Here is a 26191-nt window from a genome sequence, read left to right as displayed (position 1 = left end):
TTAAGACCTTATCTCAAACAGAAAAAGAAATAAAAGACAGTCCCGCCACTTAATTATAAGATAAGACAAGTTTATCACATGCATTATCTTATAGAAGAGAAATTATCTCTTTTCTTCTTCGAAATCGTGAATAGTGATCCGGTTAAAATTTAGCAAACACAACCTTTACTACGATTACTCTACTCTACTCTACACATCAACTGCCAAGGTTTTTAGTGAATGGAGATTTGAGTCTTGTGCCTTATATATATATGGTAAGATATGGAATTAAACTACCATTAATAATCATTAACAAATAAATTATCTTATTAGAATAAGCGGTTAGCGTAAATTAATATCACCAAGTATTAAAATATGATGTTTCTTCTTCGAAATGTTGAATAGTGATCCCGTTAAAATTTAGCAAACACAACCTTTACAACGACTACTCTACACGTCAACTTCCAAGGTCTTCTAGTGAATGGAGATTTGTCTTAAGCCGTTGTGCCTTTTATATATATGGTAAGATATGGAATTAAATTAGAATTAATAATTATTTACAAATAAACTATCTTATTAGAATGCATGGTTAGTGTAAATTGATATCGCCAAGTATTAAAATATGACTTATTGGAAGGCTTACCGGTACTTGTGATAACTTTTATTTCTAGTTAAGTAATGTTTAAATCGTATTTCACCAGAGGATTTACCCGGTTATTCTTTATTAATTGTATAATACGACATTATTAATAGTAAGGAAATGACAAGATGCGAAAATTAAAAGTAACAGTCAATGTAAGCTCTGGAGAAAGTAAATGATACAATGGAACATTTTTTTTTTTAAACTTAAATTTGGAAAGTAATCGAAGTTATGGGTACAGCACAGCAGTAAAAATTGAATAACCAAAGGATATAACTCAATATATCTAAGTAAGTTAATGAAATATTTAAGTAAATATAAATTAATGCTGTCTATATGAAGTTACTAATAAGTTTCACGCACTTGTAATGTGCCCACAATTATGGGTTTTACTTTACTGTAGTTAAAATTTGGTTTTTGTCTTAAACTTTGGAGATACGTAGTTTGTAAGTTTGGAGCCTTTGTACATCAGCGGCCAGTTCCTTCCTTGTGCATAAAAGATGGATACAAACTAACCTAAACTTCCCCACCTAACCTAACCTACAAGCCGTGTCCTTACCTACTTACCTAATACTGTTGTATTTTTAGTCGGCCGTCATAATACATACAACCCTTAAGTTTTTTGGACTGGTTTAATTGGAAAATTGTCTGAAAACCCCATTTTCAGGAGTGGCTCCATCTGGGAGTCAAACGCAGGGTTGCGATTTAGTCATAGAGTTAGCTAAAGATACTGTGGTATAATGGGAGGGAGGTTACAGAAGGCTTTGGTAGTTACATAGGTAAGGATACAGTGGGGTGTATGTCGTTGGTTGGGACGGGCGTAAACTTTCTTATTACGTGTCAAATCGTTTTTCACTATGGCAAAAATTGTTCGGAGCCTTTGTATATCAGCGGCCAGTTCCTCCTGTGTGCATAAAACATGGACAACAACTAACCTAAACTTACCCCATAATCTAACCTACAACCCGTGTCCTTATCTACTAACCTAACAGGGAGCCAGCACCCCCTGCGATCCCCCTTACACTGTCGTATTCTAAGTCAGCCATCATCATACATACAGGTGGCCGCTATCATACATACACCCCAATTGTTCTGTATCTGTCTGAAATATAATATTGTTTAGCTAGTTTTATAATTTACAAATTATTATGATATAGTGTTACCTTGCCAGGAGTGAAACTAGTTAGGAAGTAAATACAGGATTGAGGCTCAGTCTTAGGGTAAGCTAAGGATACGGGTAAAATGGGGACTTAGACCCCCAAGGTAGGTAAGGGTATGATTCCTTGGTTAGGTTAAATGGTGTTTTTGAATATGTATCTCTTTAAAAATTGTGCTTTTTCAATACCAACCAACTACAACAGCTCCAATACGGCTCCTATGTTAGGTTAAGTGGTGCCTTAAATACAATTTTCCCTTAGGATTCTCATCAGAAATATTCAACGTACTGAGGTACACAAGGTTTACAAGCTTAATTTGTTCTGGGGGTGAACTTATAACCTAAAAGGCTTGTAAACTAAAACAATTTTTCCCTTGAGAAATAAATGGAATTCACTCGATGCATTCCACACGTCCATAACTACACGTACGTTCATTTCTGAAGGTTGGTAATGATATTTAAAAGAAGAAAATATAACCCCCTAACATCAGAAATAAATATAAATTAATGATTCACAATAAAGAATTGAATTATATCGATAAATTAACTCGCACTTCAAGTCGTTGGGTCTTGCACAAGGCCAACTGACAAAGGACAGAAGGCCATGTGTTTCTCCTGGTTTATCCTAAAGAAGGTGATTTTTCTGCCCTTCATAGTGATGTAGGCAATCCTGTGTTAGAGGCTGATCCTCTTGCTATGTCTTTGTCGAGTGTGCTCCAACTGATGCCCGCTACACACTGGCTGAGAAGCGCCATGTTGCACCATTACTTTCACCACTTTTCAGCGCTCTGAATTCGTACGACCAGCTGTTTATCTCTTTACCTGGGTTCTTAAAGCGAGATCTCAGGCTATATGCCACTGGGTTGGCCTCTGTGCTTTTTAGACCATTCTCCTGAATGTTTGCTAGAGTGCAATCCAGTGTGTATCCTAGAGCGCCAACCATCACCAAAGTCCAAACCATCGCCATTCTTGATGTCTTATTCCTCGCCACCTCCTACAAAGAAATATGGCCTTCCACTTATGTTATGTGGGCCTAAAGTCCTCTACTCTTACAACAATAATCAAGGTATGTCAAGAAAATCTTCTCCGAAAGTGGCATTGAGAGTGATGATCAAGGGAGGACTCCGAGAGATTAACATCGTAAGATTTTCACCAAGCCAGAGCGCCAGCAACAATTGGGTAGCAGCATAGTTGCACGTCCAATCTCCCCCAAAATTCGGGTCAATCTACCAAGAGATTGGAAGCAAGTTCTCCAAACTGCAATTCAGAGGCACGTCTGCCAAACTACAATTCCTAAACACGTTTGCCAAAGTGTAGTTTTGGGGAGCTATTACTCATAGTGGTAACGAATTAACTCTTGGTTAAGTCTCGGGGCAGAGAAACTTGCTTGTTTTTAATAGAAAAACTGTGATTCACTCAAATTTACTCAAAGTTGACGACCCTATGCTACACCTTTGGACTTCTCTTGGACTAAAGGTTATTCTATCAAAAGAAGGGCCAGCTTTAGCACTTAATCCCACTAAGGGGGTTTTAACAACATCATGTAATTTTAACCTTTAGCATGATCTCGAGTGGCCAGTCAACATTCTACCCTCAAGTCAGACTTCCTTGTTTGCCCTACACCCTACGGGGTTGACGAAGAACTCCGTATCAGAAGAACCTAGCTCTCCTTCCCACAAGAGATTCCATTGCCCCTCCAACTATGATGAGTGCGCTTGCTCTCACAAGTCTCTAGAACAGTATGCACCCTAAAATTCTGGTACACGTGCTCGCAAGCAATACATCTCTGAGGGCACGAAATGTTTGATGAATGTGCTGCATTTCGAATACCTTCGGCTCTGACAATGTCAGAAGATTTTACCTCACCTAATCTAGTAGGTGATGTAGTAGACATCATAAAAGAGCTTGTATATCACCTTCTACATTAGGTTCTCATGCACACCTATAACAGGCACAACAACGACGCACTCAACACTAGCGTGTATAGTTTTTAAGAGACGCGTGATCCTGTGAATCCACAAGCTCCAACTTGAGTGTATTGTCCGGTAAGAGAAACAACTTACATTGCCCAATCAAGCGAGCAGTATCTTCAGGATCACTCGCCTTGGTGCTCAATGCCCAAATACTCTAGACGTGCACACAAGAAAATTAGTGTTCCAAGTTCACTTATTCCCTTCACAGCAAGACAGGGAATAAACCATAACAACACAAGCAACTGAGAAGCTACCACGTGCCCTTAAGCTAAGAGTCTTATTCCGAGGTTACCATTTTTGGAAAGGAAGGAAACTACTCTCACAAGAATAACTAAACACGCTTTCAAACATGTCTGATCTATGATAAAGATTATGGATTTTCGGCCACTTAAATCTCGTGCTTTACCTGATCCCCACTAGTTTCAGGGCTCTTTTGGAGCTTCAAATTTTTCCAACTAAATTGTTTCATGAATTCAACTGGCTTTCATTAGATCAGAGTTAAACTAAATGTAGATAGCAGGCTCTGGTAGCCTGCATCATGTTGAAACGAATGTAGTAAGTAACAAGGTTTGTACTTAATGTGTAGTGCGTGGATGCAACTTGCAAGCTTGGGTATAGGGAAACTTTCTCCCAGCAGTTCTACTTCACTTTGTATGGAACATCATTAGTAAGGCATGTTTGAATTCCAGACTAGTATGATTAATTGAGACAAAATAAAAGGGCATTAGTTATTAAGTAGCTTATCTAATTGAATACCTGATAATGTAATTTATGACTAAAGGTTCCATTTTTATGCAAGAATATACCTTTTGTGAGGAAATATACATCCATATTTCAATCAATTTCTTTAACAAATATTTTGTTTTCAGAATAGTGTAGTAAATGAAAGAGCAAAATGACTTTAGCTGACTACAAAGAAATTGTTGCGGTCTCAGCTACAGTTGTGACCATTATTCAGTTTCTCAGTGGCATCGATATATGCTTCAAGATAGCAAAACAAGGTTCAACGGGCGACTTGTCCGGCTTCCCATTTGTGGGCGGAGTATTTTCAACATGGTAAGTCTTTTCAGATTTTAATTATCTTGTCCGGCTTCCCATTTGTGGGCGGAGTATTTTCAACATGGTAAGTCAGTTCAGATTTTAATTATCTTGTCCGGCTTCCCATTTGTGGGCGGAGTATTTTCAACATGGTAAGTCAGTTCAGATTTTAATTATCTTGTCCGGCTTCCCATTTGTGGGCGGAGTATTTTCAACATGGTAAGTCTTTTCAGATTTTAAGTATTTTGGAAGTTGGTTTGATTTATATCTTTACTGGTAAGCATAATTTATTGACTAATAATCTTATAAAATCAATAACTAAATTGATTAACCCTTTTAACCCCAAAGGACGTACTGGTACGTTTCACAAAAGCCATCCCTTTACCCCCATGGACGTACCGGTACGTCCTTGCAAAAAAATGCTATAAGAAATTTTTTTTTCATATTTTTGATAATATTTTGAGAAAATTCAGGCATTTTCCAAGAGAATGAGACCAACCTGACCTCTCTATGACAAAAATTAAGGCTGTTAGAGCAATTTAAAAAAAAATATATTGCAAAATGTGCTGGGGAAAAAATAACCCCTTGGGGGTTAAGGGTTGGAAATTTCCAAAGAGCCTGGGGGTAAAAGGGTTAATTATCATCCTAACTTCTTAATATGGAAGGTCAGGTAGCCTATTATCATGTCACCTGGTAATAATTTTTTCCTTAGGAAAGAGATTGAATATAATTTATCGACTAATATTCTCATAAACCCGATAATTCAATGGACCAATTTCCATCAGACTTTCTAATATAGAAATTCAGTTACCCTGTGGTATGATTTCACCTGGCAATATTTTCTTCTTTACGAAAGAGATTGAATGTATTAGTTATAGTTACAATGAGGGTTGTTTACGTATTTTGAATTGTATTAACGTATGCGGGCCTTAAGGCCTGGCCCTGGGGCATGGGAGGGTCTTCCATACCTATGAAGAACTATAGTCCATTTCTTTTAGCGATGCAGATTTGCACCGACTCGCGGCGGTGCCCTTTTAGCTCGGAAAAGTTTCCGGATCGCTGATTGGTTGGATAAGATAATTCTAACCAATCAGCGACCAGGAAACTTTTCCGAGCTAAAAGGGCACCGTTGCGAGTCGGTGCAAATATGACTCGCTAAAAGAAATGGACTATAGGGTGGGGAACCCTCAGTTGCATCACAAGAGGTTTAGAATCAACATGGAAGAAAGGAAGCAGGAACAGAGGTTTAGTCAAAAGGCTAAAAAGTGTAGCTAGTGACCGAAAGAATGCTGCAAATACCTTTTAAGTAATGCTCATAGGGTACCGACGGCACTAACCCATATAATTTGGCTACTACAGTTATGTTGGGCTGAAATTTATTTACTTTTCCTAAACGTCATAAACGTTGTAGAAGTTTTCCGAGGAAAGAACTGCCAGTGATTTCGGCCTCCTTGAAGCGTTGTAAACGTTGAAGAGGCAGAACGTTGAGTGAAAGTGGTGTTCTAGCCAGTGATTTTCGTACAAGTTTCAGGGTATAGTCAGAATCCACTGCTTTCACTACAGAACTTCATTGGTGCTTACTATAAAAAAATTACTTCTGTAATTTCTTAAGTCATATTATTTTGATTGTTATCATGAACACTGGGGCCAGTCTTTTAAACTCTGGGATTCAATAAATTTTGACTTTTGTACTAATGACTTTTGAGTCTTAATAGAAAGCTATTGTACTGCTTTTCCACACTTACTAAACATTGACTCTGCTGTTTGTGTATCTGTTTCATGGGTGAAAGTCCCCAGATGGTCCAAATTCAAATAAACCGAAGAGAACTACTGTCCGGCTGGGAGGAACGGAGAGAGTAAAGGTCCCCATTTTGTTTTGTTTCATTTGTTGATGTCGGCTACCCCCCAAAATTGGGGGAAGTGCCTTGGTATATGTATGTATGTATATGCAGCTTATCGATTCATTATTTTTCTTTCGTACAGCATGTGGTTATCATACGGATGGGTTTTACACGACATATCCATGTCCGTCACTAACGGAGTAGGACTCTTCCTTCAGGTAAGTTTGTAATATGTTCAAGTTGCATAGTATTACAATCGTAAGATCTTTAAATTTGCTTTCAGAGTTCAGGCGATCAGATTAATGTACGCTAAAACATCTGTAACTGACGATTCTTTGTCCACATTGATACCATTATGAAAAATATAGATGTACGCTAAAAGTCACCTGTAAATTTGCAAGCACTGGGTAAAATGTATCGCTCGGTATTGTGGGGTACTGTAAAGTCATGCTTCCTAACATGGAGATATGACTGTGAAGTCCACTTTACGATATTATACAAGAACTGTAAAACAGATTCCTTTTTTCTAGTAATGTAATCATAATCATGAAGTTCTTTTCTTCAATTAAGATTAATGTAATTGATAATTTAAAAGTAATTTTTTCATAATGGCTCTTTCAGGCAACATACCTGCTAATATACATTAGGTACTGCATTGCTTTAGGACCTTGGTACTCCCTGAGACGTCAGATGGTCGTGCTATTCTCCGTTGGGCTCACAATGGTGTATTTGACTTTCTTCACAGGTAAGTGTTTTATGGTATTTATAATATGAAGTCGATGTCTAACAGGATGTAGATACAGGAAAGGGGGTTCCCAGCCCCCTCGTCCCGTCCCTTTTAGTCACCTCTTACGACACGCAGGGATAACGTTGGCGCTATTCTAAATAGTGGCACCCTAGCAGTACCAGCTGAACTCGGTTGAGTCCCTTGTTAGGCTGGAGGAACGTAGAGAGTAGAGGTCCCCTTTTTGTTTTTGTTTCATTTCTTGATGTCGGCTACCCCCCAAAATTGGGGGAAGTGCCTTGGTATATGTATGTATAATATGAAGTTACATTAAAAGGCTTTTGTGTGTTGAAATTTTGCAAATTACAGCTTATTAGTGATATACAACTTGAATTGTTTTTATCAAATTTTTCTAACTAGTGTGTTTAGGATATTCCTCATATCCTATAGCCATGTCGTCCTGATGGCCCGCCCGTTACTTCTCTTTCTCCCACCCCTTTGCTCGTTGGAAGCTTCTACTTCACGGTAGCTCAGCTGCAGCGTGGAATGAAGTGGCAGGGTCGTATGGGAGCACCGAAAGGCGATAGGATATGTAATGGCTCCTCACTTATCCTTCCCTTTAGAGGATTAGACTGAGAAAGGTCTGTTCGGGGTGCAGATACCTGTGGTTATCTTAGGATACGTCCCTAATTATACACGATATTTTCAGATAGTCGCTCCGGGGTTAGAACCCTGTGATACCTGACGGTAATTCTCTTATAATATCAATCGCAGAAATATTATACAGTAGAAAGTTGCAGGAGGGAACTTCCATCAGGACGTCATGGCTATCTCACCCATAAATAGATTTTTCCTACGTCAAAATCCCTTTTATAAATATGTTTAGCCTGGAAAAGACATGATTTACTATTTCATTATATTCCAAGGTAAATAGATATGGGGTTTTTAATGACTGGATGCTACCAAGATGGCTGAGATAGATAGAATTTGAAAAATAGATGATTTCATTTTAAAGTCGAGACTCGCTTGCGACTCGCAAGTACAGAAAGTTCACAGCTTACAAACTTAATAGGTTCCAAGAGGCGGCTTGTAAGTTGAATTTTCTTGAATTCTGGCCTAAGGTAGGCCTTGCTTAACTCGCATGCCTACGATTTTCAGCTGTAAAAGTCACCAAATAGTCATGTTTTATATTGCCAATGTTGTTTCACTTAATGTATTAGATTACATAATATATTTTTATTAGAGTATTTCATCATGAACTTTTGTTACAATGTATGAGATTTATTATTTCAGTTAGATTTGAATTTCGAATGTTTGCTAAGTTGAAGACCTTTTGAAATAATGAATTTCATCAAAATTTTGTTTATAATCTCTGGTATATATTCAGTTACCCCTTTTACCCCCAAAGGACGTACTGGTACGTTCCACAAAAGCCATCCCTTTACCCCCATGGACGTACCGGTACGTCCTTGCAAAAAAAATGCTATAATTTTTTTTTTTCATATTTTTGATAATTTTTTTGAGAAAATTCAGGCATTTTCCAAGAGAATGAGACCAACCTGACCTCTCTGTGACAAAAATTAAGGCTGCTAGAGCAATTTAGAATAAATATACTGTACTGCAAAATGTGCTGGGTAAAAAATAACCCCTTGGGGGTTAAGGGTTGGAAATTTCCAAATAGCCTGGGAGTAAAAGGGTTAAGTTGAAGACCTTCTATTGAAATAATGAATTTTATTAAAATTCTGTTTATAATCTCTAGTATACATTCAGTTACACAATGAAATTCGATCAAACGTATCTATTTCAGACGTTGCTTCCGAGATAAAAGAGTCCCGGCTGGGTTTGGTTTGCTGCGCTGCCAGTGTTCTCTTTTGCGCCTCTCCTCTGATATCCCTATCGGAAGTCTTTAAGACTCAATCGACGGAATGCCTGCCGCTACCTCTAATTTTCGCGACTTTTATAGTGACCGGATTGTGGTGGCTGTACGGCGTCATCATTGAAAACAGCTTCGTCCAGTACCCTAACCTGATTGGCTGCGGACTATCGGGTCTACAGCTAATGCTCTTCGTTATTTATCCAAGAAAGAGGAAAGGTAATTAATATGTAACGTTTGGTTTGAAGTTGTCAGTTTTGAGATGATAAAGAAATGCATGTTTTTTGAGTTTATATAATACAGTATACTATTACTGTTAAAGTTTTTGCTGTTTTATAATACAAATTGCATTATTTGTTGTTGATTTATATTAGTTTTCTGTTACATAGAGCATGGAAATATTATGATTTTATGTTAAATATTTAGATTTATAATTAGATAAGGTCAATAAATTATGTGTAAAGTATCTGAATAAAATTGTAGTTAATTTTCAGAAAAATAAATCGGTTTAAAATTATGAAAGATTCTTCATTGCAAATGCAAAGGAAACACAATGCTATAATTTTTAGGAACAAAAATACATTTAAATTAGGAAGATAAAAGGAAAAAATCATGAAAAAATTTCATGGTTTTTACTTTTTCATACAAACTGTACCTTTTTTCCTTTTAATATGAAGGTCAGTGGACTGGCCCTTAATTCAGTATGTCCATAAGGGAGAATTAAATTAGAATGGGACTTATCCCTTATGGAATTGAGAGCCCCAGTTTCATAAAGTTTAAAATGTTACACTCAATGTTCCAAAATTGAGGTGCACTTTAGAAATTTTGGTTTAACGATTCAAGACGCTTTCTTGGTTGAATGAAGGTTTTGGTTTTGGTGTGTGGATATGCATGTTATAAATTATATATTATTTAAGGTTTATTCAGCAGAGAAACATGTACCAGAGTACTTTGTATCACATTAAATCCAACCTTTTATAAGGAGATATTGTCGGAAAATGTGGTTTAACGATTAAAGATGTTTTCTTAGTTGAATGCAGGTTTTGGTTTTGGTGTGTGGATATGCATGTTATAAATTATATATTATTTAAGGTTTACTCAGCAGAGAAACAGGTATGAGAGTACTGTTTGTATCACATTAAATCCAACCTTTTAAGGAGATATGGTAGGAAACTGTTAATGATGTTAGTAGCATCGTATTTATTTTGGTATTATTTTCGTTACCCTTATCTGGGAGTCACATAGCTATATCGTTTATAGCAAGAGCTCATTAAATGAAAGTATTATTCACCTTCTCAGAAGGAAAACAACTCATACAATTAAAAATATTTCATATGACCGTCCAGTATTCTACTAGCAATGAAGAGGTCTTACAAATAAATCTATAAAAACGTTGCTAGTCTTTAACATTTCCAGTTTATCAAGTCAGTGAATTTTAGAATTGTAACAGAAAAAAAAAATCTAAATGTGAGAGCACCTTAGAGTTAAACATCTGAGCTAGTCTCATGAAACTTGAGAATGGTAACTCATTTAAAAATGATACAACACTGTATACTACAAACCCATTATTCCTATTATTGCCATCAATCCTAGTCAAAGGATAAAACACAGACTTGTATGAGAGTTATAAAAAGCAAAGTTTCCCCTAGAGTCCTAGCATCTTGCTATTGGTGAGGGCTCCTGAGAACTGCTACCTATGTCCGACTTATAACTCGACCCTAAATAATTGCTCTAAACTAAGTTTGCTAGACATTTTATTACCTTTTTTCAATTCCATTCTCTATTCTCAGATTAAAGTTTTTTTGACATCATGGGCATATGCTACCAAGGTCTAAGCAATGTCAGGCAAGGCAGCCTATCGGGACTATGGTCTACCCCAAAGCGAAAGCTAAAATCCATAAAAAAGAAGGCAACCGTGCTTACCCCCATACACGTTAACCCTTTTACCCCCAAAGGACGTACTGGTACGTTTCACAAAACCCATCCCTTTATCCCCATGGACGTACCGGTACGTCCTTGCAAAAAAATGCTATAAAAATTTTTTTTTTCATAATTTTGATAATTTTTTGAAAAAATCCAGGCATTTTCCAAGAGAATGAGACCAACCTGACCTCTCTATGACAAAAATTAAGGCTGTTAGAGCAATTTAAAAAAATATATACTGCAAAATGTGCTGGGAAAAAAATAACCCCTTGGGGGTTAAGGGTAAGAATTTTCCAAAGAGCCTGGGGTAAAAGGGTTAATAGAAGAAGTATGTGTTGGAACATAGATTGGGTTACTCTCAGAACCTGAAGGACAAAAGAATTGTACAGCATGCCAATATAATTCAAATCTTTGATAAGGCGGAACAAGGTTAAAGTCTAACACCAAGCTCTGCATTTAGGACTGGGTCCGATTATGATGGACTGGCCAACAAGAACGCACTGAGAGCATTGTGTATGTCAGATGTCTATTGTAAGCTCTAGGGCAGCCTGTCAAATAGAGCTTTAGTATGGTAGACATCTTGGAAAAACTTTGGTAACCTATATCCTATGATGAATAAATTATATTATATTCCAATATCTTTAACTACGGTAAGCAGCTCCTCTAGGAGAAGGACACTCCAAAATCAAACCATTGTTCTCTAGTCTTGGCCAGTGCCATAGCCTCTGTACCATGGTCTTCCACTGTCTTGGGTTAGAGTTCTCTTGCTTGTGGGTACACTCGGGCACACACTTCTCTTATTTCTTTATCTTTTTTGTTAAAGTTTATATAGGAGATATTTATTTTATTGTTGTTACTGTTCTTAAAATAGTTTTCTTTTTCCTTGTTTCCTATCCTCACTGGGCTATTTTCTCTGTTGGAGCCCCTGGGCTTATAGCATCCTGCTTTTACAATTAGGGTAGTAGCTTAGCAAGTAATACTAATACTGGTGACCTCTGCATGGAAACAAATATTCTGAGGACTCTCTCTTATGAATTAAACAGCTTTTAATGTGAGTAGAGGCCTATGAAAAAAAAGGCCTAGCTATGATTCATTTTGACTCCACTTCATTGAGGAAAATCCACACTAAAACAGAGAAAAGTACACCTGTACCACATTTAAAATGAGAAGAATTATTAGTAAATTGACCTTAAAATGTCTTTTAGACAATCAGAATAAACAGAATGCGTAATAGAAACTAATTAAATTCAAATCCTAAAACTATATATCAGTTAATCAATTAAATAACCCCAAATGCCAGATTTACTAAGCATATCACAATGAATAGTATTCAAAGCACATTAGTTCTACTTAAGTCTGAAGAGGACGAACCATTCTGTAAAAATATGGCTTCTTCCTACTCGACAAATATTTTGTCCTTTTAAAAAAGATGACTTTAGTGCCACTTGAAACAACTTGAATCATTGATAAGTTAGTTGGCTTACAACTGATGTGTGAGGGGGAAACTCTACCCTCTTGTCTTCCACAGACTGTCCACTTTTAACTTTTCTGGAACCATTACGGACGTACTGTTGCTATGCTCTTACACTGTTGGTTGTTTTTTTTTCTACTTTGATTTGTTTTATTTGTGAATCCTCGTGTGTGTGTACTTTTTGTGAAGGGAAGACTGTACACAGTACTCCCCCCCCTCCCCACACCCCATTGGAGGTTTCATTCACACTTTTCCAATGAGAAGATGATAAATTCCACGGAGTGTAACTCTTCATGTTCTGGTAGTAACTATTCCATGGGAGAGAGTTATCCAGTTCAAACTGAGTGTTACACTTACTTGTGTCTGATAATGAATATCAATTTGATCTGACATGCACACCTAGTACTGCTAGTTTGTCCCTGAGTAGTGACTTCTGATTAATACTCTGTAGTGAGGTGCCAGTGCCAGTGTGTGTTCCCCGTATTCACCTTGTGGGAAAACCACATTGAAGTGGTCTATGTTGCTGAGGAGGCCATTTGTGAAGCTTCCTCTCCCAAGGGAGAACAGTCATTATCGGTTGGCCAGACCATGACTCCTCAGTGGCATAAAAGAAGAACGTTGGCAAGAGTAAGAAGAGGGAGTTTGCTCTCTCTACCAACCTCTTCTCCCTTGTCGAACACTTCTTCAAGAAAAGGAAGAACAGTAGTGTGGGAAGGCCTTTTGCTAAAAGTTCCTCAGGACTTATAGCAATTGCTCTCCTTTCTCTGAAGGGAGTGACAGTACTCGCGTGTTAGTGGTACCACCGGGTTACGTTGAGCTGAGCACAAGCCCGTTTTACAGTTACTGCTGTTGCACCGGGTGTAAGTGGATGAGCCTACATGGACCAAACAACAGCAGCATAGGCCAGTGAAGGGTTGAGTATATGAACCCACTTTACCTGTATTGTTCCCTAACCTTAGCGCATTGCTCCATACAGGTCAGAAATAGCTTGCCAGCTGGTACCACCTTCATCAGTTGAATGATCCTGCCCGGACCTATCTCCAACACCAAATGACATGCCAGTAAGGGAATTGATCACGTTACCTACTTGAGCTGATGTTTAACTCAGCCCCCCAACCAGTACCTTCAAGGGCAGTTAGTGATTGTAATAAGCCTTGTGTAATAGCTACTTCTATTATCATCTGTCACAGGTGAGCAATCCTATCCGGACCAATCACCAGCACCATAAGGTAGAAATGGAGGCCACAGACGAAGCACCTGCCTCATAGGCTGATGAGAATAGGGATATCCTGTAGTTAGAGGCTATCTTTCTCCTCCAGAAGGGAGGCAAATATCAGTATTACACTTGTACCAGTAACAGGGGAGCAATCCTTTATGGGACCAATTGCTAATTCAGTCCTAGGGGTATGAATCTTTTGTCCTCCCTCCTTTTTCTTCTGATACCTTGAGGACTGTCTTCTTTCCTTCTTCATCACTGGCACTGAAATGTATGAAGGGAAAAAATGGCATAGCCTAACAATTCCCCATGCCCTTGCTCGAGAGGTTAGTCCCTTGCTTTTTTGTCATTAGTCCATGATCATCAAAGCCAGGCCGGTCACCGTCACCCGGAGTGAGTGTACGTAGTACCACTCCATATTTCAATCAACCAGTGGTGCCAGAGACCGTCTCCCAAATGTGGAACAAGATCTTTTGCGGCCCGACCATGTTTTCCATTTATGTATTCCTAGATCCATTTTTTATTTGAGAACTTGTATTATGGGAAATGGAACAATCCAGGGAGTGAGCTGACAAGCACCGATTCCTTGTGATGGGAAGAAGTCTCGGAGGTCTCTGACCTGAAGTAGTTGGCCTCTGTCAGATGTGACACAGACTTTTTAAATGTCAGACCACTGAGCTGGAGCAGCCTTTGACAGCCAAGGCACCCACAATCCTTGAAAGCTCTAGTTGGTGAGAGAAATTCTGACGATCCATGTGGTACGGAACCTGACTGCAAGTGCCCAGGGTCGGACCCTTCTAGCAAGGCCCTGGATAGGGTGAATGTTCTAATTTGCTGGTATGAATATTTACTGAGGTTTGGCTTATCTAGAAAGTCCTTGGCTTTCCTGCTGGCACTGAATTTAATATTCTTCAGACAGACACTGTAAAATCATACACCCATATGTTTATCGTAATACTGTACTGTTTTTCACTCAATTTAAGAGTTTTTATTACACTGGTAAATGAGACTCCCAAGATGCTTTACACAAATCATATCACAAGATATAACAAGATCTATGCTGGTATTAAATTCAGCCTCTGTTTATCCATTCAATATACTGTATGGCTGTAATACCCAGCAGAATTCCTTCACACTGTATTCATATCAACTATTTAAACAGCCTTATAAAAATGCCTGCACATTGTACCAATAATTACAACTCTTACTGTCAAACACACAAAACTTCCTGGTGTGTTTTGACAATATCCAAAGGTCTGCAGTTAACTCTGTTGTTAACTCTGTTGCATTCCTCACAAGAACATCTGAAGGTTCACAAATATCAGAGCATACACAAATACGTTTCAAAGCCAATTAATTCTGATGACTTAGAAGACAGGGACAGGCCATGTATGCTACCTTTATTATAGTGTTAGCACGTGTTTTAGCAATATCCAAAGATGCGCAGTCTAATCTGTCACATTCCACGCAAGAACCTCAGAAGCTTCACAAATACCAGTGCATAGACATATAGGTCTCAAAACCAATTAACTCTGATGACTCAGAAGACAGAGGAAGGCCATGTATGCTACAACAGCACAACATTCAAGCTAAAGAATACGGAATTGTGAAAGAAACACAAATGGGAGGCAAAGAAAAAAGTAAAAACCGTACATAACTATAGTCCATTTCTTTTATCGAGGCAGATTTGCACCGACTCGCAGAGGTGCCCTTTTAGCTCGGAAAAGTTTCCTGATCGCTGATAGGTTAGAATTATCTCGTCCAACCAATCAGCGATCAGGATACTTTTCCGAGCTAAAAGGGCACCGCTGCGAGTCGGTGCAAATCTGCATCGCTAAAAGAAATTGACTATATATTACTACATTTATTTACTACATTGTTTTTTCACGTTCCATATTGATCTCTGATGTTTAACCCCCAAGAACTTTGAGGGGTGGCTATTTGATAGTACACTATAAGAAGCCCATAACTACCAGTCAAGGGTTGAAAAATAGTTAATGTAAGCTGCCTGCTGCCTAGGATTTGTTAGTAATATTATTCATCATCTTTGGCATAGGATTGACAAGGTAATTTTGCTATTTGTCATGGGTTTTCCCCTAAGAAAATCTTTGTTGATCTCCTTACTTTTAGATACTGTAACATTAACAACTTTTTTGGAAAGTCTGTAACTAAAATTCAGATGGTTAATTTTACATACTGTACTATAGTTTGAAATTAATGAATGAGCTTCCACATTACAAAAGATTTTATATCCTTGCTTTTAGAGTACTTGGTAATGAATGAGCTTCCACATTACAAAAGCTTTTATATCTTTTCTTTTAGAGTACTTGGTATAAACTACTATACTTCACTTTCTTGGTCTGGATTATTATTCTTATTGCTATTTTTATATATCATATCATAAACCAGTGAATGATAAGAGGCTTTCTTAACCCTTTTACCCCCAAAGGACGTACTGGTACGTTTCACAAAACCCATCCCTTTACCCCCATGGACGTACCGGTACGTCCTTGCAAAAAAATGCTATAAAAATTTTTTTTTTCATATTTTTGATAATTCTTTGAAAAAATTCAGGCATTTTCCAAGAGAATGAGACCAACCTGACCTCTCTATGACAAAAATTAAGGCTGTTAGAGCAATTTAAAAAAAAATATACTGCAAAATGTGCTGGGAAAAAAATAACCCCCTGGGGGTTAAGGGTTGGAAATTTCCAAAGAGCCTGGGGGGTAAAAGGGTTAATGTAGATCAAACCAAAATTTTATTTTGTAGAGTAGTCTAATGTTGCTTCTTGGAGAAATTAGGTACGTAGTATTTAAACAATAGCTATTACCAGTACTTTAAAGTATGTGGTTCTCATGTAATAGCTATAGTGATCTTGTTATTAAAATAGCTTTCCATTCTCAACCTTTTTGTTTCTTTTTGTAGGGTTTAAAAGATCCAGTTATTCTTGCTTCTACGTTTAGAAACTATTGTAGTAACTTCAAAGGTCAGTAGAAAGCATGTTTGGGACTAAAATAAGCGTTTCCCTTTATCAAAACTCATAGACGCTTGAGAAAATACTTTTCCACGGAATCAAAAGTTAATTTTTCTTGCATCCTTTTTCACGGCGTAAAGTAAAACACGGAAAATTTGGTTTCAGTTGGTTCTTTTTGAGATTAATTATGTTTGTTGAATTACTTTTTTTCTTTTTGTGTTTGAATAAAAAATCCAGATTCTGCTGATTTCAACTTCGGATGGAGAAAAGTTTAACTTTTGTTTGAGAATGTGCTCTTTACATTCAAGTACTAACGTTCCAAATTCTAGTCTAGACACTGAAGTTCCATGAATAAGAACTTTTAACCAACCCTTCCAGACTAAAATTATTTTTCTCATCCTTACGAATTTGGTTATTGAAACCTGTTGGTTTTCTTTCTTACTCATATGTTTCGTAATAGAATAACATTACTAAACGTGCATGTTTTGCTGGTTTTAATGGATAATCACATTGTTTAATTATTTACATGAAATCTCACATGGATTTTATTTTCCAACTAGTGAAGTGTATACTACGCTTTGAAGTGTCCATTGTATCTCCCTGTTAACAACTTTTTTCCCCAAATACAAACTACAATTTCATATACTCTATATGGTACTTTATTATCTAAACTATTTGTAAATGAAAGCGGCGTCATCATCATAATTAGCATTGGAAGAAAGTATGTAATCATGGTGAAATGAGTTTATCTACCTTGACATGTGCTTTCCCTATTTAAACTGTCACCCGGTCGATGTGGCTTGGCACAAACAAAGTGTCTATATACTGTGGTATTATCTCCAAGATTAGTACTTTATTTAAGCTCGGTGATGACCTGTGATCGGTTGTCAGAAGAATTTCAGCATAACCGACAAGAGCTTTGAATAAAAACCTGCTCGACTAATGTCGCCTAGAAAATTAAGTCTCTAAAAGTAATCATGTTATCCAGTTACTGTACAAGAGAAGAGAACAAACTTCAATATTAAATTTTGCATGTTTACATTTTATGTGGACATTGTACGTACGCAGTGAGGGAGATGGTAAGCAAAGGCCAAAAATGTACGAGGTTGAAAATTAATACCAAGTAAGGGCAAAATACAGGAATACAGAAGTCCCTCAACTCACAAACATTTAACAATCACAAATCCAGCTGACAATAACAAAAATAAGATAAAGAAATACAGTATTAAAACAATATTGTATCATTTCATACAGAAAGCAAAATGTCATTTGTAATAACCAGATATCTATTCCTTATGAAACTCGGCTATTTGTTGACTTTTGCTGCTAGAAATCATAGACATGGGATTCAAGTTAGGCCTATGCTAGGCCAAAATTTAACAAAATTAAACTTACAAACAATTGGACTTGCAAACAGCTTCCTGGAACCAATTAAGCTTTTAAGTTGAGGACCCTCTGTAATCATGGTACCAAAGTAATTTGAAACATCACAACCAAAGTCATTTGAAACATCGCGACCAAAGTAATTTGAAACATCATGACCAAAGTAATTTGAAACATCACAACCAAAGTAATTTGAAACATCACAACCAAAGTCATTTGAAACATCGTGACCAAAGTAATTTGAAACATCGCGACCAAAGTAATTTGAAACATCGCGACCAAAGTAATTTGAAACATCACAACCAAAGTAATTTGAAACATCTCAAACAAAGTAATTTGAAACATCACAACCAAAGTCATTTGAAACATCACAACCAAAGTCATTTGAAACATCACAACCAAAGTCATTTGAAAGATCGCATAGCCATAAAAGTAGTCATTTTAGCACAAAACAGAATAACAGGAGCACAGTTGAAAATATCCGACTGTGCTCTACTCGACGTAAAAATTGACAGGACCAAATGATTGGGGGTGTTACTGGCACACCAAGCCTAGAAATTGCGCAAGAAACAGACACAAAAAAGTTCAAGCCTGGCAATTCCGGAAGAGGAATCTATAGTTTTTGCTAAATGTAGATTATTATTAAAGGGATGGAGATTTACGAGCCCCATGAGTCAAATTTATCAACTACAGAGCTGGTAAATTAAGGAGATAAATATATAAAAAAAATAAGAAAGAAATTAAAACCTATTATAAATAGATATCTAAATTTTGTCTTTTAAACTAGTGTTTCTTAAAAACATAAAAACAGAAAACTACTCAGAATCAGATAAAATGTCAGTTAAACTTATCTAACCAAAACATAAATCTCTGTTTTAAAAAAAGTACATTCATAAATATATATGTTGGATGGTTAAAATAGTGCCACACCCACTGCACTTGAAGACAGTTTTGTGAGGTGCACGCATTAAAAGCCATGGGTCCACTTTGTATGACCAATACCATCCTCCTATCTCTTTGGCATGACAATTCCCATGCAGAAAAGATCTTCAAAAACACAAAATAACACAGAGCTATGAAAAAACACGTCTAAACCTTCACAGGTGCTTAGAAGGAATGATGGGAGAAGAATGGGTAGTGGTAATGGTGGGGGGGGGGGCAGTAGCTGTAGAGAACGGCACCTCGTAGTAACAGGGGATGTTGAGGAAGGAGAAGACTAATTGGTAAGGGACCTCTGGTAGTGGTTTCGCACGCCCCAGTTATTATACCGACACCCTATAAGGGTGAGCGAGCTGGGTATATTCCTGGTATTCCACGCAATTTTTTTCTCTGGTATATTTAGCAGTATTTATACCTTAGAAATGGTGTTTTAAGGCGCATTTCACGGAGCGACACAGGTCCCTCGCCCAGAAATAGATTTTTCCTTCGTCAAAATCCCTTTATTTGCTTTTAAACTGTTGGTATCAGGTTCATTATTCCAGATCACTTTCCGTTTAGCTACTATGAAATGTTTCATGGTAGTTACATAATCTTTAACCCTTTTACTCCCAGGCTATTTGGAAATTTCCAACCCTTAACCCCCAGTGGTTATTTTTTTTCAAGCACATTTTGGAGTATATTTTTTTAAATTGCTCTAACAGACTTAATTTTCATCATAGAGAGGTCAGGTTAGTGTCAGTCTCTTGGAAAATGCCTGAATTTTCTCAAATAATTATCAGAAATATGAAAAAAAAAATTTTATGGCATTTTTTTGCAAGGACGTACCGGTACGTCCATGGGGGTAAAGGGATGAGTTTTGTGAAACGTACCAGTACGTCCTTTGGGGGTAAAAGGGTTAACTTGTAGTTTAATGTTCTTTCGTGGTAACACTACTGTATTGCTAATTTAGTCTTTTCATTACCAAAAATCCCAATATGTATGTACAGGAATCCTACAGTAAATATGCTTAACCCTTTTACCCCCAAAGGACGTACAGTGGAACCTCTACATACGAATTTAATCCGTTCCAGAACCAACTTCGGATGTAGAAATTGTTCGGATGTAGAAACGAATTTTCCCATAAGAATACATTGAAATAGGATTAATCCGTGGTTGAGCACAAAAACTTATGATAACTTCTTAATAAACTACTACACATAACTTTCCCATGAGAATAATGAACACTAAATTAGATAATAGACATGTAAATAAGAAGAATAGACATGTAAATAAGAAGAATTAGCAAAAAATGATAAATAAGAAACGGGTTTTTAGCGACACTTTACCTTAGAAACTCCAGCGCAGGTGTTGTTCGTCTTCGCTACGCAGAGAGGAGAGAGGAGACGGACGGACGGCGAGGAGGTAGAGAGGTTAACTACGATAAACGTAACACTACCGTAACTTATTCTAACTTACACTAAGTGAACTTTAACATAACTTAGCTTATTTTTTTTTTTTTTTTTATATTTTATATTTTTTTTTTACATTTTCTTTTTTTCTTTTTGATGATTATGTAATTTTAATCACTATCACTTACATTTAAAATTGACTGAATTTCTTTTGCTTCACTCTTTTCCGTTTTCTGTGTTTCACTTTCTTCCTCTTCACTCTTTGCCGTTTTCTTCGGTTCACTTACATCCTCTTCATCGCGAGTTCGCTTCGCAGTTTTTTTAAAGAAAGCATCGATAGATAATTGCTTCGTACGGCTTTTCAGAATGTTTCGAAAGTGCGTTAGGCAAACATCATCGAATTGAGAAACTACACGACAAACCTGCAATTTATTTGGATGGTATTTGTCGATGAAGTCGACCACGTCTTGATATTTTCCTAACACCTCTTTTATTTGCGCTGAACCTAACACATGTTCTACCTCCTCGCTCTCTTCCTCGTCATCACTCATGTGCTCCGACATAGCATGGAGTTCCTTGAGCTCATCCGTCGTCAGTTCGTCGTGATGTTCGGCGACGAGTTCCGTAACGTCATCTGCGTTGACCTCCAGACCCATGGACTTGCCAAGGGAGACTATTTCCTCTACGGCTTCCGCTGCACCGACCACGGGATCAGGTTCGGGGTCAAAACCCTCGAAATCTCGGGGAGAAACTGCATCAGGCCACAGCTTCTTCCATGCAGAATTGAGGATCCGTCGAGTTAATCCCACCCAAGCCTGATCAATGATCTTTAAGCAGTGCACGATATTGAAGTGGCCCCTCCAAAATTCACGCAAAGTTAAGTTGGTGCTTTGCGTGACATTAAAGCACTGCTTGAATAAGTGCTTGGTGTACAGCTTCTTAAAATTAGAGATGACTTGCTGGTCCATGGGCTGGAGGATAGAGGTGGTATTTGGTGGAAGATACAGCACCTTTATGAACTTGAATTCATCGAAGATATCATCTTCAAGTCCGGGGGGGTGAGCGGGTGCATTGTCAAGGCATAGCAGGCACTTTAAAGGCAATTTCTGCTCATGAAGATACTTCTTCACAGAAGGACCGAAAACTTGGTTTACCCATTGCACAAAGAATTGCCAAGTGACCCAGGCCTTCGAGTTGGATCGCCAGAAAACATGAAGCTGATCCTTATCGACGTTGTGTGCTTTAAAGGCCCTAGGGTTCTCCGAATGGTAAACAAGCAAGGGCTTGACTTTAAAGTCCCCGCTAGCGTTGGCACATAGAGCAAGAGTCAACCGATCCTTCATTGGCTTATGCCCAGGCAATTTCTTCTCTTCAGCAGTGATTTAGGTTCGACTCGGCATCTTCTTCCAAAACAGCCCAGTTTCATCACAATTGAACACCTGCTGCTCTACGTAGCCTTCTTCCTTTACGATATTTTCGAATTTCTTAACAAAGTCAGTTGCAGCCTTTGTGTCCGCACTAGCAGCCTCTCCGTGGCGAACAACTGAATGAATCCCGGACCGTTTCTTAAATTTCTCGAACCAGCCACGAGATGCCTTGAAATCATCTGAGGAAGGCTCGGTTGAACTCTCCCCAGCATCACCCACAGAGCTCTCCTCCTTCAAGTCCGTAAAGATGGCGTGCGCCTTCTCGCAGATAACGGTTTCGGTGATGGTGTCGCCAACGATCTCTCTATCCTTAATCCACACTAGTAGAAGTCGTTCCATCTCTTCTATGATAGGGGTACGGCGTTTGGAAATTATAGTGATCCCCTTAGAAGGTTTCACTGCTTTAATAGCTTCCTTCTGTTTAAGGATTGTCGAGATCGTCGACATATTACGGCCATACTGTTTAGCAAGTTCACTCACGCGGATGCCACGCTCATGTTTTTCAATAATTTCCTGCTTAATTTCTATAGAAAGCATTTCCTTCTTCCTTTTCTCACCACTACCACTACCACTGGCAAAACTAAGCCTTTTTGGACCCATGATTTACGTAAATTATCGTTAATGGATGCACGTAAAAAATCACGATTAATTCACAGTTAATATCAGAACGCAAAGAGCACAACCGCAAGAAGCCGACGAGAACAGAGGACTGACCCAAGCCGCGCTAATTGAGCGTCCCTCCGAGGTCGATGTGCTGCCTTCTATCGGCGGAAATAAAAAACACTTCAGGCGCTATGAGCACCGACTACGCGTACGAGTATTGTTTACTTCGGGTGTCGAAAAAAACATTCGGGTGTAGAGTCGGAACGTGTTCGAATTGTACTTCGCGTGTCGAAAAATTCGGATACAACCGGTACGACGAAAATTGCTACTTCATGTGTCGAAATAAAATTCGGGTGTAGAGTAAAAAATTTGCTCGAATTTTACTTCGGGTGTTGGAAAATTCGGATGTAGATACGATCGGATGTAGAGGTTCCACTGTACTGGTACGTTTCACAAAACTCATCCCTTTACCCCCATGGACGTACCGGTACGTCCTTGCAAAAAACTGCTATTTAAATTTTTTTTGCATATTTTTGATAATTTTTTGAGAAACTTCAGGGATTTTCCAAGAGAATGAGACCAACCTGACCTCTCTATGACAAAAATTAAGGCTTTTAGAGCAATTTAAAAAAATTATACTGCAAAATGTGCTTGAAAAAAAATAACCCTTGGGGGTTAAGGGTTGGAAATTTCCAAATAGCCTGGGGGTAAAAGGGTTAATGTCAACATCTCGCACTTTGTAGATCAAGGCAATATGATTTAGAGGTAAGATTCATCAAAATAAACGTCTTACGTGCACATACTTTTTACGTATACAGAATATAGAATTTTCCTTTTTTTGTATAAAATATTAAAATATAATACAATTTTACAATAAGAGTTAATGGTTGTCATCAGCAGTCAAAAGTGTCACCAATGATTGTCCTTATTCTGTTTTTTTAAACTTTTTATATTGATGGAAGCCGTTTTGGTAACGAAATACATTCACAGAGTCACATACCATATTTAAAAAACTCAATACAGGATATATGATATGGATATATGATTACTAGTAGTTTCCAGTTTTGCTAAATTAATCATAAAAATCTACACTACGGAACTAGCGCCCTCAGTGCCCCTCATGTGATGTACTGTTGGCATTTAACTACACCCACATTTTAATCCTCTATCTATGTTCCTTCTTCCTTCTACCTTGCCAACCATTTTCCCTCAACTTTCACTCTATAGTGCAATAGAGGAGTGGTTTTCCTCCAGGTACACTCTGTAGTAAATTAATCTCCCCAGCTCTAGGCCGTATAGCCCAAATTTAACCCTTTTACCCCCAGGCTCTTTGGAAATTTCCAACGCTTAACCCCCAAGGGGTTATTTTTTTCCCAGCACATTTTGCAGTATATTTTTTTTTAAATTGCTCTAACAGCCTTAATTTTTGTCATAGAGAGGTCAGGTTGGTCTCATTCTCTTGGAAAATGCCTGAATTTTCTCAAAAAATTATCAAAAATATGGAAAAAAAAATTTTTATAGCATTTTTTTGCAAGGACGTAGCAGTACGTCCATGGGGGTAAAAGGGTTAATACATGTAAATCAAAATACATTATTGTACGATACTACTGTGACAGAAAGACTGAGAGGATGAGAAAATAGTGTGCTACTATAATTACCATTTACCAATAGATCGCTTCATTACTGTACTTTACTGGAGTTTTTTAAAGTAAAGAAAATGGGAAAATTTTGATAAATTCGGGTAAACGTCGATAAACCAAACTTCTGGGGGAAGAGGCAATATGAACATCAGGGAAGTATAGAAGTAAATATTTCATTATCAAAGTTATGCTTTTGGATATACTTAGTTATATGTAAATGTAGTATTTGAGGAAGAATTAATGTAAGCAACTGATCATTTGCATAGAATTACTATATTAAATTACACTGTACTATCAATAGTAAAATGCATGAAGTTGCATAGAAGTATATTTTTATGAGCTCCTATGATATCAGAACCATAGGTGATCCTGTAAGGGAATATTTAATATATATGTTGACTTTCTAATTGAATTATAGTCTTTTTAGAGTTTATATATGACATACAGTATTTGTTTTTGACGTTGTTAATAGTTTATATATGACATATCTCTTTTGACATTACTTTGTTTAGAATGATTTATTGTTAATTTGTTCTCTTCAGTTATTTATTTCCTTATTTCCTTTCCTCACTGGGCTATTTTTCCCTATTGGAGCCCCTGGGCTTATAGCATCTTGCTTTTCCAATTAGGGTTGTAGCTTGGATAGTAATAATAATAATAATAATAATAATAATAATAACTGACTTTTCAGGAGAACGCCTGGGAGAGTCGAGAGCGATTTAGTCTCCCATCGATATGAAGCATATGTCTGCCCTTCGATCAAAACCATTAAGTGTTTCAGAAATACCTTTCCGGCCGAATCTCACGGTTTTGTATGGAATTTACGTGGGGGGAGAGTTAACCCTCCTTTGCGTACGAAACAGGCACACATTTGAATCAACTTTTTGAAGATATCATATTTTTTAATCGACGTAAGTGTTGAATAAGAGAAATAAATTCAGACTTCTGGTAAAGGATAAAATATTTTTTAATCGACATAAGTGTTGAATAAGAGAAATAAATTCAGTCTTCTGGTAAAGGTTAAATTTACATAAAGATTTCGTATTTTGAACAATATTTTTGCATTTCTGGATGTATATTTTTATACAATGGCCTCCGATAGAAAGGCAAACTGACAATGTTACAGTTTTGCTCTTGTATTAGATTGTAGTGTTTGAAATTGTGCCTGTACCTGTAATCATACTGTGATCTAGCAGTGCTAAAGAGCTATTCAGAAATGGTGTTTTCCTTCAGATACGCTTCCTTGAAACGAGGTAAAATATTTTGATAATCATAGAGGAATGCAGTAATTGAGACGAGGTATACAATATACTTATTAATATTTGTCTTCCATGGATTAACCCTTTTACCCCTACCATAAGGTTAAATTTCGAGCACATTTTGCTATATAATTTTTTTTAAATTGCTCTAACAGGCTTAATTTTTGTCCTAGAGAGGTCAGGTTGGTCTCATTCTTTTGGAAAATGCCTGAAGTTTCTCATAAAATGATCAAAAATATGTAATTAACAGTGTTTTGCAAGAATGTACCGGTACATCCTTTGGGGGTGAAAGGGTTAGGGTACTTATAGTAGTCAATTTAGATGAGAAACTAGTGAAAAGCGAATTATAAACACATGACATTATCAGTTAAGCAAGGATATAAAGGAACTTGGTGAATACCATAATGATTTTCATTATAATGCACTAGATTGTCTCAGTAGCCTTTTGAAATGCCATGTAAGTTATTTATCCCAACTCACTATGTAAGGAACTTAATTTAATATATTTTATTAAATTTTATTTATTCACTGTTTTGTTTTGGCGGCACAGCGTATGTGGGGTCTTAGCACCGTAGATTTTTTTTATGACTATTTTGGAGTAATATAACCATTTATTTCTCAGGATGTCATCAAGTTAGCAATGACCTCGGGTCCTGATTGATTTTTTACCTATGGTAAAAAAAAAATTATGATGCTTTTTAATGTTATGATAATATAACTACTGTATTTTATTAAAATTATACA

At 37.3% G+C, this 26191-nt stretch overlaps 1 protein-coding gene across 1 annotated transcript; it reads left to right on the top strand.

The window, feature by feature from the left end:
* Positions 1-25528, top strand: LOC137624610 (sugar transporter SWEET1-like). Its single transcript, XM_068355572.1, has 7 exons — positions 1-236; positions 476-501; positions 4618-4804; positions 6770-6845; positions 7249-7372; positions 9159-9443; positions 24880-25528. Exons 3-7 carry the CDS (start codon positions 4644-4646, stop codon positions 24909-24911), a joined length of 678 nt encoding a protein of 225 aa, XP_068211673.1. The 5' UTR covers positions 1-236; positions 476-501; positions 4618-4643; the 3' UTR covers positions 24912-25528.
* The last annotated feature ends 663 nt before the right edge of the window (positions 25529-26191 follow it).

Source organism: Palaemon carinicauda, chromosome 31 (assembly GCF_036898095.1).
Source record: "Palaemon carinicauda isolate YSFRI2023 chromosome 31, ASM3689809v2, whole genome shotgun sequence".
NCBI classification, from domain to species: domain Eukaryota; kingdom Metazoa; phylum Arthropoda; class Malacostraca; order Decapoda; family Palaemonidae; genus Palaemon; species Palaemon carinicauda.
Note: the sequence above shows the minus strand (reverse complement) of the source record. Positions and strands in the feature narration are given on the sequence as shown.

What these genes read in the sequence shown, in the direction of transcription:
- LOC137624610 (XM_068355572.1), top strand. Translation starts at nt 4,644, where the DNA reads ATGACTTTAGCTGACTACAAAGAAATTGTTGCGGTCTCAGCTACAGTT. An exon ending in GTATTTGACTTTCTTCACAG is followed by an intron (nt 7,373 to 9,158) that starts GTAAGTGTTTTA and finishes TATCTATTTCAG; the next exon opens with ACGTTGCTTCCGAGATAAAA. An exon ending in TTATCCAAGAAAGAGGAAAG is followed by an intron (nt 9,444 to 24,879) that starts GTAATTAATATG and finishes CTGACTTTTCAG; the next exon opens with GAGAACGCCTGGGAGAGTCG.